Below are 13,151 nucleotides of genomic sequence, written 5' to 3'. Positions count from 1 at the left end.
ATTCCATGGTTAGGAAATAGAAGATCATAGGTTTGCATGATTAATGCCAAAGCAAATTCATTTCCAAGGGTCGCATGTGTGCTTGGATTTAAAAAAAGTTAAGTCAGCTATGTCTTGCTTTAGTATAGCTTAACATCTTCCAGTGTGAAGTAATGGGTAGCATGGCAAACTAGATTTTTAGAGTAGCGTCCCTAACACTGGTGTTTTGGATGCTTTCCAGACAAATCCACAGGAATCCCACATCTGCAGTTAAGTAAATCATCCATTGCCTCATGGAGCTCACGGAATGTTGTGCACAATTTACAATCAACGCAAAAGGTTGTCATTATTCAACAAAACATTTATTGCTGGCATAACATGATGCAACCATAGAAAACAAAACCAGATAAACCTGGTAACCACTGAAATGTACAAAGGGAGAACAGCACACACGTGTGGCTGTCTTAATTCCACAGTTGTTCTTTGTGCGTGTCCCCAGTCACACCAGTAGAGGCTCAGTGCAGGTGGAGGTACTGCTGGAACCACAGCACCACGTTGAGAAAGCAGTCAGCCTGAGTGTCCACACGAGCCAGAGAGTGGGCGTCCTCCGCAAACCAAAGCAACCTGCAGGGGGAAGCACAGTTGTATTCATTAGCGGACAACGTAGGAAAACAAAGGATTTCATATTGGACAAGTTCAGGTAGTCCCTCCCTGTTTGTTTGTTTTGCTTCCGTTAGGTACTTAACCAAAAAAAGTGTTAAACAAATCAAAATATATTTTAAGTTTGAGATTCGTCAGAGTAGCAACCCTTTGCCTTGATGCCAGCTTTGCACACTCTTGGCATTCTCTCAATCAGCTTCATGAGGTAGTCACCTGCAACGCATTTCAATGAACAGGTGTGCCTTGTTAAAAGTTAATTTGGGGAATTTCTTTCCTTCTTAATGAGTTTGAGCCAAATTCTATAGTAAGTACTGTAAGTACTGTGGTATTCTATAGTAATCTGTAGTTATTTTTTCACGTGGGCAGGATGACTGATAATATAACAAGCGGTTGTCACCTGACGGGGGAGCCCCTGCTCTTCAGAGAGCGGTACAGCTCCAAACCTTGGTGAGGCGACACTCTCCTGTCTTTACCCCCCAGCATCAGGAGCACTGGGGCCTTGATCTGGACACAGACAGAGGAAACCAAATGATATGCTTGTCTCATTGACAGCTATAGAGGTGTGTTTGTGTGCATGAACCTCAAACCTGAGGTGCGTAGATTATGGGGGATTTCTGGAGCATGGTGGTGAGAGCCTCTGGGGTGGGCAGCTGGTCATAAGAGTACTGCAGCCCCACACAAGAGTAACGCCTAGGAAAGGTAGAGGGAGACACAGGACAACTATTCATCAACCAACCAATTAATCACATTGTATTTGCATAGTACTTGTATTTTTTTTTTTTTGTAATTTTTACAGTCTCTTAAATATGCAGTGCACACACTTTCCATCCCCCAACTAGTGCACTTCAATTTGTGTTTTAGTCTCCACTCTTCAGTCCTATACACTGATAGACAGAGACATGGACAGAGAGAGTGTCAAGTCTCACCAGTCCACGATGTCACTGGTTCCCAGTAAGGTGGCAGCGTTGATGACTGGGTTCCTGACGGCACACGCCTTGTAGAAGTCTGGGTACTGGCCAATCAGGTGGCAGGCCAGGAAGCCCCCGTGGGACCCACCCATCACCACCACTTTATCAGGGTCAAGGGTTAAGAGCTTCTCAGCAGTTTGGTCAGCAAGGGCAGTTAGTACAGCCCTCTGGGAATGATAGTTAGAGGTTAGTTGAACAAGATGTGTTAGTAGTATTGAGTTGGAACACAAATAGCAACCTGACTGGCACCCTGGGTTGAGAAACACTGTTGTATTGAAAGCTCAGGCTGTAGATATTTTCAGCTCAGAGCTCACTCGGTACCTGCACATCCTTGACGTCTTGGCTGCCGATGTTACCGGCCAGAGAGAGGATGCTGTCCTGGCCAAAGCCAGTGGAACCCCGGTAATTCACTACAAAACACAGAGAGAAACAATATTCTATCAGTGGATACCAATGTGTGTGGGTGTGAGCCAAGGAGGAAGTCCACTATCTTACCCATGAGTACAGCAAAGCCCAGTTTGACCAGAACTGCTGTAGTGACATTCCACTCTGCAAAGAACTGGGAATGCGGCCCACCTGGGAAAGAACACAAATAAGCTTCAGTGAGTCATCCGTGATCTTTCATAGATCAGTTCTCATATACATAAAACCGTCTCAGAATAGGCGTGCCGATCCAGGATCAGTTTTTATACAAATTAAATATATACAGCGAAGATTTGATCCTAGACCGGCGCTCCTACTACGAGACGCTTTATGAATACGGGCCCAGGACCTCGATTCTCCAGAGGTTTCTCTCACCATGGACAAACACCACCAGAGGGACCTTGGTGCGTGACAGAAGGTGGTTTGACGTAACCAGCAGGGCCCCGAAGTCTAGGCCAGCTGCATAAGAGACACAACTTAATTGTATTGTTTTCTCAAAGACATAGTTATGGCAACCAGACAAGTTCTAAACCACTATTGACTGACTCACAGTACTCTGGGTTCTCCTCCTGGGGCGTAGGGCTGATGTCCAGAACATTGACGATAGCACCACATAGACACGACTCGCCCAGAGGGTCCCAGGACACATCCCCCTCCCCCCCAGCCAACGGAAGAAAAGCCACTGCCTGCAATAACACAATGCATATATGATATTATACTGCAACTGTACGTGATGGTATATGACCAGGTAACCTAAATGACCAGTGTTGTATAGGGGGTAACCTAAATGACCACAGTGTTGTATAGGGGGTAACCTAAATGACCACAGTGTTGTATAGGGGGTAACCTAAATAACCACAGTGTTGTATAGGGGGTAACCTCTGTTTTCCACAAGCACATGGAGTAGCTAACCAAATATAAAAGTAGCCAGGAGGGATCACCCGGGCCAGGTGGTTAATCATTTTCTGGGAAACAAGCTCTATTTTGGTGGCCTCTAATACATTGTAATGCCTTGATTCCATCATAAAATACTCAGCGAAATTATTGAATACTTTGAGTTGACCACCCAAATTTAATTTTTTTTGTGGTATTGCATTAAAAATTAAAATTACTGAAAATGTATGAATTTTTATTAAATATTGTCTAGGCTTAGATGATCAAGACTATTTTTTAAGTAAGAAAATAAACCTTTAAAACATATATCCTGTCTTCTCTTGAGATTAAAGAATTTTACTATATGAATTGCCACAATGTTTGTTCTTAAAATTATGTATTTTATAAAGACAGAAAAATTAAGTAAATAGACAATTATCTTAATTTATATTTTAAGTTACATTTTAAATCAAAGAAATTGCATGATGGGCACTTTTTGAAATGTAAAAATGGCTCTAAAATAGTAAGTTTTTAAATAAATGACAATTCACAAAGAGAGTTGCAAACACTTGTTGAAATTCTTTTAAATGAACTGACCCACAGATTTCTTCTTAATTAATCTTTTAAGAGTTTGTTGACTTCCATAGGCATACATTTACCTTGAGGCATTTTCTCAGTGATCTGCGATCCAGGTATAATTGAAGAATGAAGCAGGTGTTTAACATAGGCTTTGTTACACAGAAAGCAGCAGTTGACTACTCCATTGTCAACACTGATTAAAATCAGTAGACCTAGAGCAACATTTTTGAAAATAACAAAAGCATCATTAGCTTTTGAAATAATTCAATACGTTTTCTTTCGGACCAGAGTGAGGCTATCGTTTCACTAGCCTACCCATTTTTCTGCAGTGAGGATTCACCATATTCATCGAATGTTATCATTTATCTGCAGTTAAATCACCAAAAAAACTACCAGTATGCGATTGATGAAGCCAAATGACCTCTTACCGATGCGATAGGCTACTGACGAGTCACTCACTTTAACGTCACTGTCTGTCAAGTCCTGATAAGAGTTCATATCGAAAATACAAACGAGAACTTTAGGTTTACTTGTCCCGATGCGATACCATGGACATACAGCTACGTTGTATGGTTTATGAATGGCAAGGATATATGAGATGGATTTTTTCAGTTAGACAACATTCATAAGAGTCAAGCTTGTTGTTCGTCAATCAAATCAGTAGCAAATGCTCATGGAGTGAAACTGAAAAAAAAAAAGGCCTAAACAGTTGTTTTATTGTCCAGCCAAATGATCATTGGAGATGTGGTTGTCTTACTAAGACGTTTTTATTTACACTGACATGATCTTTGACCCTAGACGGCAGTTACTGCCACCTTGCTTGATACACCACATGAAATGCGTTTCCATGGCGATTTTGTTTAACACAAACGTGTTCCCTAGTTGCGCCGTGATTGGCTCATAGGGACATTACGTCAAGGCAAAATCTACAGGTAGAGATGGAAAACTCAAGCCCCCTGGGTGCCGTCATAGGCTGCATTCCAAACACTTCAGACAGGCACATCCTTTCCCCTCAAACCTAAAATTAAAGAGGACACATCATGACGTCTGACGAGTACACACTTGCAGGGCAAGGAAGGAAGGAATGATTTTTAAATGGACCGCCCCTGCCCAGAAATTCATCACTCGTTCATCCCGCGATGATTGTGTTTTCAGCCACCGGCAGCTTGTGTGTGCTTTATATGCTTTACAGTCAATTATGATTGCATGTCTACATATATAATTATTAATATACGCCTACTGTATGATATCAAATGATTAGCTAACTAGCGTTAGCCTGCCTAGCTGGAACTTCTGAAGTAACATTTTTTATTTCTACAATTTCCAAAAGCTAACAAAACAAAAACATGTTTACGAGACGCGTTTGTGTATTAGCAGCACAATTTCTAACTTATTTACATTCGTTTTTACTTACACTGTTGACTCCATATTGACCTTGAGGTTTTGGCTGACTTTTCTTAGCGGATGTACAATCATCACGAATTGAATTATGGGGCATTTCAGGCCCCGAAGTGAACATAATTGCACACCCGCAGATTCCATTAAAAACGAGGGCTGAGGGGCTTACGTTGCAAACTTCCCTTGCTTGGCTAATCATTTGGACCAACGACAAATATGGCCGCGGGGATTCCCCCAAGGGCATAAGGCTAGGGTAAGTGGACGAGGGTGTGTCTTTTATATGTTTGAAACGCAGCCATTGAGTTACATTAGAAGTGCCCATCCAAGAAGGCTCAAGGTCATTGGCCACAGATAAAATGATCTACCGTAGCTTTGATTGTACTGATCATGTCAACATCATACTTTCAAAATCTTAGCTAGCAGTCATCATGAATTAAGTCGACAATCTACTGGCAAATACTTGTCATATGAAGAGAAATTATGAAGAGAAATTTATGATAAATTATTGGTGCTCGTTGGCCATTGAACATAAACATTACACACCAAGTTGGAAATCCCAAATTCAACAATGAGTGGTTTGGAAGGAATCAGTGGCTAACTGCAAGCGTTGCAAAGCAATTACTAGCCTGCTATTCAGTGGAGTGGGTGTTTAAAAGGATAAACATTGAACACGATGGGCCAGAAAAGGTTGAATACATAGGCCATGCTGTCAATCCAGCATTACTTCTGCAGCATTCACAACTGGAAACTCAGAACTGGGATATTTCAGACACACATTTATTTAAGCAAGTCAGCCATATCAGCCATTATTTTTTAAAGGCAGTAAATGTGTCTGAAAGAACGGTTTTGCTGACAGACAAGACTCCGCTGATAGCCAGGTGTAGCAGTGGTAAGGATTCACTCTGTGGTGCTGAAAAGAAAGCTCTGCTGTTGGGACAGCTTTATGTAGGTCGTAACCGTTTGTGGGCAAAGTCGGTCACCGTTACAGTGCAATTAATGTAGTGTTTAGTGTCACGCACCGGAAAAAAGTTGAGTGAGTTTGCCCCACCAAGATTTACATGCTAAAATCGCCACTGAGCACGAGAAAGAAAATAAATGTGCCAGAAAATACACTAAGTGGATTTCGACTCATCATTACCACATATGGGACGTGCAAATTGAAATTAAATACATTTTACTGCAAGCACAGCGTACACAACACACCCAGGAGGTACAGAGCGGCGGGACAGACTGCTGGTTTGACAGTTTGCTGTGTCTCCCTGTCATCGCTCACTTACTGACTGACAGGCGCTAGAAGAAGCATATCATTCATTTTAGTGGGAGAGGGCTCAGTGGACTTTTTTTCCCGGACTTGTGAATTGTAAAAAAGTAGCATAGTTAATTTAAGTGGAAAAAGTACCCGGCTGAAAATGTGTGTAACCGGCTGTATGGCCGACAGCCGGTGCTAATGGAAAACACTAACCTAAATGACCACAGCGTTGTATGGGGATAACCTGACTGACCAGAACGTTATATAGGCGTAACCTGAACACCCAGAGCTCTGTATAGGGGTAACCTGAATGACCAGAGCGATATACGAATGCCCACAATACAGGTATTACCAGGCGTGGGGCCTCATTCAGATGGGAACAGTGGACCACCATGAGGTCATTCTGGATGGTGAGCAGCTTCCAGCTCCCAAATTTCTCAGCTAAAGGGAAGAGAGAAAGATTGAATGGTTTGCTACAGCTCGGACTAGTTTCAGTTGGAGGCTCGAGAAGAAAACCTCAGACTAATAATCATATAAAAGGAGAGGAGAGCTTACAGTCAGAGATGCGGGTTACTCTCCTAGTGGCCCTATCCACTACAAAGAGGTCCTGTGAGAGAGGGAGAGATGGGGAAAGTGAGATCATGGAGTACGAAGTTATTTGCGGCCGCTTGTGGACATGTTTACACTATACCCTCCAGTTCCTCCGGGCACTACTGAAGACCACTCTCTGGCTGTCTGACGCCCAGCAACGAGGTGGCAGGGCCTCATACAGCCCAGCAAACTCATCTAGGGACAGACAAAGGGGGGGGGGGGGGGGGGGGGGGGGGGGGGGGGGGGGGGAAGCGCGGGGAAGGAAATGTGTGAGAAGCAAGAGATGGAAAGTGCAGTAGGAATGGGGTGCCATTCTATGTCAAGTTCAAAATGTTGCGTTAAAGTTATTCAAATTCTGTACCTTTCTTTGGCCTATTGACTACGTCCACCAGCACAGAGATATTCCTTGTCTCCAGGTCATACTGTGGACCGAGAGAAGGGAAGGATATAACAGCGCAGAATACCACCAGCGAAGCATAAGCAGCACTCCCCACTGACCTCCAGACCATGCTTGCTTCTTTCTGATAAGGCGGTAACGGCTCCTTAATGAAGGGGCTGGGCAGGGGTCTGGAGGTAACGCTGAGGACTTGGGGCTAGGCTGGGAGCGGGGGTCTGGAGGTAACGCTGAGGACTTGGGGCTAGGCTGGGAGCGGGGGTCTGGAGGTAACGCTGAGGACTTGGGGCTAGGCTGGGAGCGGGGGTCTGGAGGTAACGCTGAGGACTAGGGGCTAGGCTGGGAGCGGGGGTCTGGAGGTAACGCTGAGGACTTGGGGCTAGGCTGGGAGCGGGGGTCTGGAGGTAACGCTGAGGACTTGGGGCTAGGCTGGGAGCGGGGGTCTGGAGGTAACGCTGACGACTAGGGGCTAGGCTGGGAGCGGGGATCTGGAGGTAACGCTGAGGACTTGGGGCTAGGCTGGGAGCGGGGGTCTGGAGGTAACGCTGAAGACTAGGGGCTAGGCTGGGAGCGGGGATCTGGAGGTAACGCTGAGGACTTGGGGCTAGGCTGGGAGCGGGGATCTGGAGGTAACGCTGACGACTAGGGGCTAGGCTGGGAGCGGTTGGCAGGGGTCTGGACTGGGGTCTGGGAGGCTGGAGGTCGGGCTGGGGACTCACCTGCTTCATGCTGAGACACTGGCTGTGGGGGCCAAACACCTGTCCCTCCAGGTACACCAGGTAGCGTCCATCAGGGCTCAGACGGGGGGACGAGACGGAGCTGGTGTCCCCAGACAGACACTCTGTGTAAGGAGAGACAAGGGGTTACAGGTTTGCAAGGAAAGAGAAGCTTTGTTGTTAATGCGCTGTGAATTAACAAGTTGTTTACCATGACAATGAACCAACCAAGAACACAGAAAACACTCACCACAGTTTCCTTCCAGGTCCAGACAAAACAGAGCTGACCTGAAACCAGAAGTTCTCATTTTAGTCTTTCTAAAATAACACACAAGGGCATCTCTTGATCAGTCTATTACTCTGGAATATTCATTAGTGAGATGACGTAAACATAGACTACACAGGCTGCTCCTTACCTCCTATTGGAGCAGAACCTCAGGCCCAGTCTGAAGGGCTCATGCCACCAGCCCACAAAAAACAAACACTCGCCATCATGGGCCCAGAGACACTGTTAACCAGACAGCATGACAACAATTACTGCACATTACATTTCATGGCATAACATATTACATAGAATTACATGACTACAAGACATGTCATGTGACTGGTGATGCTTCCAGTGAAGTTGCAAATACCTTAGGATGCTCAGCTAATGCCTTTATTGGTGTGTGTGTGTGTGTGTGTGTGCTCACCTGGCCTGGGGACACGTGTGAAGGGACACCCTGCAGCACTGTTACCGTGCCCTTGGCCACGTCGGCCACACACAGCACTGGGACACTTTTACTGGTCAAGCCTTCCCCCCAGTCCTCCCAGTACAAACTCTTGTCCTGACGCACAACAGGGGAAAGGAAGGGTGTTGAAGCCATGAAAAAATAAAATAAGACTGGATCATGTTTACGCAACATAGCAGCCATCCTAAGAGTACTTCCAGAACCAACCGAATGTCACTAAGAATACATCCAACTGAATGTATGGATAAACATACAAAGACAATTAATAGAGTGATCAGGGTGTTTCGGATACCTTCTCAGAAGGGCCTCCTGAGGGCCCTGCTGTTGGCTCTCCAGCTGATGGGATGGAGGCTGAAGCGTATGACTCTCCTATAGACCTTTTCCCCTCGGCTACATACAGCAGCCTGCCCTCACATGTAGACCAGGCCAGGGAGCCAAACTGACCTGCACACATACAGACAGAGGCAGACGGCGAACAAGAGCCAAAGACAGACCGACATGGAGAGAGAGTGTGGCTGATGAATTCAAGCAAATGGCCCTGATTAGGTCCACAGTGGACAGGTCTAGCATCAGACAGAATACTCAGAGCACCGTAGGCATTAAAACCACCCAGGAAAAGGCCTTTACCATCCTCATACACTCTCCCGTGTTTGTTGAGAGCTGTGAGATGGAGGATCTTTTTTAAGCCGCTGTTGCTCCACACCTGAAAATGAACAGACCCTATAAAAGTTAAAGCAAACCAGTATGCACCGTATCAGGGTGGGTGAAGGAATTTTGCCAGATGATGACCGACACACAGACCACTCCATCCTTACCTCTAGGAACTGTTGTCCCGCAACCTGACCGCTGGTTTCCCTGACAACCGCCTTCAGATCTCCAGACAGGGAATAGGAACTCAGCAATCTATTTGAGTAGAAAGGAAGAAAGCATTGAAAATGGCAGCTTAGAGAAGGACCTATCGTATCTTTAATAAATACCTCCACTATATAAATCTTACACACATTACGTCATCAGCACCAGACACTGGGATGGAGAATGAGTGGTGGGGGAGTGTTAATCTGTCCGTCTGTCTACTTACTCGCCGTGTAAAAGGCTGCAGGGGCTTGGTGGTTGGATGTCTATGTCGGTCTCTTTACTGTAGTTTTGAATCAGTGTCCACTGCTGGGCATAGTGCAGTCTGGCTCCCCGGAATCTCTCAATCTGACTCCACTCTGATAGGTGCAGGCGAAGGAGAGGTTAATAACTGATTTCTTTTTTTTATCAATACATTCAAAGTAATTCAAACTATTTTTTCCAACCAAGCAAACATAATAGCATACGTGCAGTCAAAAATAACAAAATACACTTCCAGGTTTATAAATATCATAAAATCAGGGAGAACTGCTTGTGTGCATGTTTTATGGGTACCAATTTGTCTACTGTTCAGTGTTCTTTAGTGTGTGTGTGTGTGTGTGTGTGTGATAGAGATGTATAGAGGGCTAATGCCCAAAAGCCTGTTATAGCATGGGCAGCACCACTGACGACTTTCAGAATGATGAAGGCCTCTAGTAACCAAAAGGCGCCATTGAGGGCTCCCGCCATTTTAACGTCGTCAACTGGGTGGTACTTCCAACTTAATTGGCTGATCACTCCTGCTGACCCTGTCGGAGTCATGTCCATCCAGGTCATCAGGAGGGATCCAGCCAATCGTTTAGAAGAAAATAGACTACTTCAAAATGGAGATCGCCTCAATGGTGCTGCCCATGCGGTGATAGACGCTATTGTCACAGATAGAACAATGAGCCAAATTTCTCATTGGATGTATAAATGTGAAGCATCCGGTTGGCGTTTCCACGTATTACCAAATATGGTGATGAGGAAGCCCAGCGGCCGGCACTGGAAAAGATGGAGCGAGATGGATTTTGGCCAAATTTATGCAAATATTCTCATCAATGAAACATTTGATCTCCATACAGTTTTCTGTTTCCAAAACTAGAATCTGTAACAAACAGAGTGGACTGCATTTTGTAGACTTTACCCTTTGCCAAAATACAAATTGTTTAGAAGGAGTGCAGGGGTGAATTGAGTTATTGCACACTCGTACATCACAAAGTAGGCGTTCCTTAAAGGAAATATGCAAATAAATACCAGAGCGAGCCAATAGGATCTTACTAGCTCATGCTTGGCTCTGCCCACGTCCTTGCTTGTTCTGCCCACTATGATTCATTTGTTCAAATTGGAAATGACAAAAAAAATTGGGGGGAGTTTGCCCCACCAAGATTTACATGCTAAAATGGCCAATGAGCATGAGAAAGAAAATAAATTAACGTGCCAGAAAATAAAGTACTAAGTGGATTTCGACTCATCGTTAACACATTATATGGGACGTGCAAATTGACTCACAGACGATGAAGGAGCATCATGCTCTCCCAGAGGAGGCTGGTAGGAGCTACAGGAAGACAGGTTGATTGTAATGGCTGGTACGGAATTTATGTAACGGTATCAAACACAAACATATGGAAACCACATGTTTGACTGTTCCATTCATTCCATTCCAGCCATTACAGTGAGCCCGTCCTCTGTGCTCTCTCCCTCCTTGTAAAGAAATGTGACTGCAAGCACAGTGTAACACAACACACACCCAGGAGGTACAGAGAGGCGGGACAGGCAGCAGACTGTCAAACCAGCAGACTGTCAAACCAGCAGTGTCTCCCTCTCGTCACTCACTTTGACTGACACGCGCTACAAGATGCATATCATATCATAAGGTCCCGTGTGGCTCAGTTGGTAGAGCATGGCGCTTGCAACGCCAGGGTTGTGGGTTCGATTCCCACGGGGGGCCAGTACAAAAAAAAGTATGAATGTATGTACTTGTAAGTCGCTCTGGATAAGAGCGTCTGCTAAATGACGTAAATGTAATTAATTTTAGTGGGAGAGTGCTCGTGGACTTTATGTGTAAAAAAGTAGCATAGTTAATTGAAGTGGAAAAGTAACAGGCTGTACAGCCGACGCTAATGGAAACCACTAACCTAAATGAGCACAGCGTTACATAGGGGTAACCTGAATGACCAGAGCGTTGTATAGGCATAACCTGAATGTCCAGAGCTCTGTATAGGGGTAACCTGAATGACCAGAGTGGTGGATATGACATACTCTGGTCCATCTTGGGTTAGTTATAGAAATCTTTGCTATAATGGCACAGACACAAAGATGAGTCCTCTATGTATCTCTATGGTAGCAGCAGAGACAGAAGAGGAAGCGAGAAACCCCACACCCTATTTGTTTCTGGTTACATTACAGTCAGTCATTGTAAAAAAGAATTTGTTCTTAACTGATTTGCCAAGTTAAATGGTCAAATGAAAAATATACCCTTTCAGTTAGTTAATTAACCAACTCAGAAGCAGACGAAAATTGACTACTTCAAAATGGTGATGGCCTCGGGCGCTACCTGCGGGCTCACAGACACCATAGTGGACAGTTACAACGTTGCGATCTCTATGCATCTCTATTGTGTGTGTGCACAGTGTCTCACCTGTACATAAAGTGAAACTCGTGCCGTTTAATAGTGCCATGTAGTCATTCGCCGTCACGAAGGCAGAAATAGGGGTGGGATACCCACTATATTCGCGGTACAGAGTGCTGATAGCATCGGGTTCCATTCGTGCCTAGGTGCAGTAGCGTTAGTTAGACATGCAACTGTCAACTGTTTTTGAAAACACTTTTACAGTGCATTAGCTAGCTAACTAATCACTTTAATCGATTACAGGTGATATTAAAGCCATGTGACTGCATGCGTTCAACAAACGAACATTATGTATCTGCTTCATTTTAAAGGTTAGAGAAACTAATGTTAAGATAAACATAGATGGAACACAAATGTCCATTTTGAGCTAAAGTGGTACTTATAAATCTCTGAAAAAAATAACAATAGTTGTCTTTTACCAGGAACTCCATGTCGACACGACGGCCGATACCATTTCATACAGGGGCTGATGGAAGAGACCAAACGCAAGGCGGCAGCAGCAACACATTTTGTAGGATTCACAAAGGAAGTGATTAATGGCGCCTTGGGATTTCACCCCAACTCTGACGTCATCCCATTGAAGATTACATTTAAAACGATAGGGCGGTCCAAAGAATCCCAGATAGCACTAACCATAAAAAATAAATAAACATCTCCTGCCCCATCCAATCCCACCATTTGAATCCCACAGTGATACATAAACTCAGCAAAAAAAGAAACGTCCCTTTTTCAGAACCCTGTCTTTCAAAGATAATTTGTAGAAATCCAAATAACTTCCCAGATCTTCATTGTAAAGGGTTTAAACACTGTTTCCCATGCTTGTTCAATGAACCATAAACAATTAATGAACATGCACCTGTGGAACGGTTGTTAAGACACTAACAGCTTACAGATGGTAGGCAATTAAGGTCACAGTTATGAAAACTTAGGACACTAAAGAGGCTTGTCTACTGACTCTGGAAAAACTTCAAAAGAAAGATGCCCAGAGTCCCTGCTCATCTGCGTGAACATGCCTTATGCATGCTGCAAGGAGGCCTGAGGACTGCAGATGTGGCCAGGGCAATAAATTGCAATGTCCGTACTGTGAG

At 44.6% G+C, this 13,151-nt stretch overlaps 1 protein-coding gene across 1 annotated transcript; it reads right to left on the bottom strand.

Annotated features, from left to right (window-relative positions):
- Nucleotides 1-319: 319 nt before the first annotated feature.
- Nucleotides 320-12,565, bottom strand: zgc:136971 (S9 family peptidase). Its single transcript, XM_039008512.1, has 22 exons — nucleotides 12,483-12,565; nucleotides 12,073-12,205; nucleotides 9,640-9,772; nucleotides 9,377-9,464; nucleotides 9,189-9,264; nucleotides 8,854-9,005; nucleotides 8,523-8,657; nucleotides 8,247-8,338; nucleotides 8,081-8,118; nucleotides 7,834-7,955; nucleotides 7,082-7,142; nucleotides 6,821-6,915; nucleotides 6,685-6,736; nucleotides 6,482-6,570; nucleotides 2,581-2,716; nucleotides 2,406-2,489; nucleotides 2,103-2,183; nucleotides 1,929-2,017; nucleotides 1,566-1,774; nucleotides 1,227-1,329; nucleotides 1,037-1,143; nucleotides 320-603 (listed from the first exon to the last, which is right to left on the bottom strand). The coding sequence occupies exons 1-22, from the start codon at nucleotides 12,492-12,494 to the stop codon at nucleotides 495-497; spliced, it is 2,196 nt and encodes a 731-aa protein (XP_038864440.1). The 5' UTR covers nucleotides 12,495-12,565; the 3' UTR covers nucleotides 320-494.
- Nucleotides 12,566-13,151: the final 586 nt, after the last annotated feature.

The sequence above is a fragment of the Salvelinus namaycush genome, chromosome 14 (assembly GCF_016432855.1).
Source record: "Salvelinus namaycush isolate Seneca chromosome 14, SaNama_1.0, whole genome shotgun sequence".
Taxonomy (NCBI): domain Eukaryota; kingdom Metazoa; phylum Chordata; class Actinopteri; order Salmoniformes; family Salmonidae; genus Salvelinus; species Salvelinus namaycush.
Note: the sequence above shows the minus strand (reverse complement) of the source record. Positions and strands in the feature narration are given on the sequence as shown.

Bases quoted from the DNA above. Each gene is read 5' to 3' on its own strand.
- zgc:136971 (XM_039008512.1), bottom strand. The intron at 8,119-8,246 runs GTAAGGAGCAGC...TTCTGGTTTCAG, and splicing joins AGGTTCTGCTCCAATAGGAG to GTCAGCTCTGTTTTGTCTGG. The intron at 2,717-6,481 runs GTAATACCTGTA...GTGTTATTGCAG, and splicing joins TGAATGAGGCCCCACGCCTG to GCAGTGGCTTTTCTTCCGTT.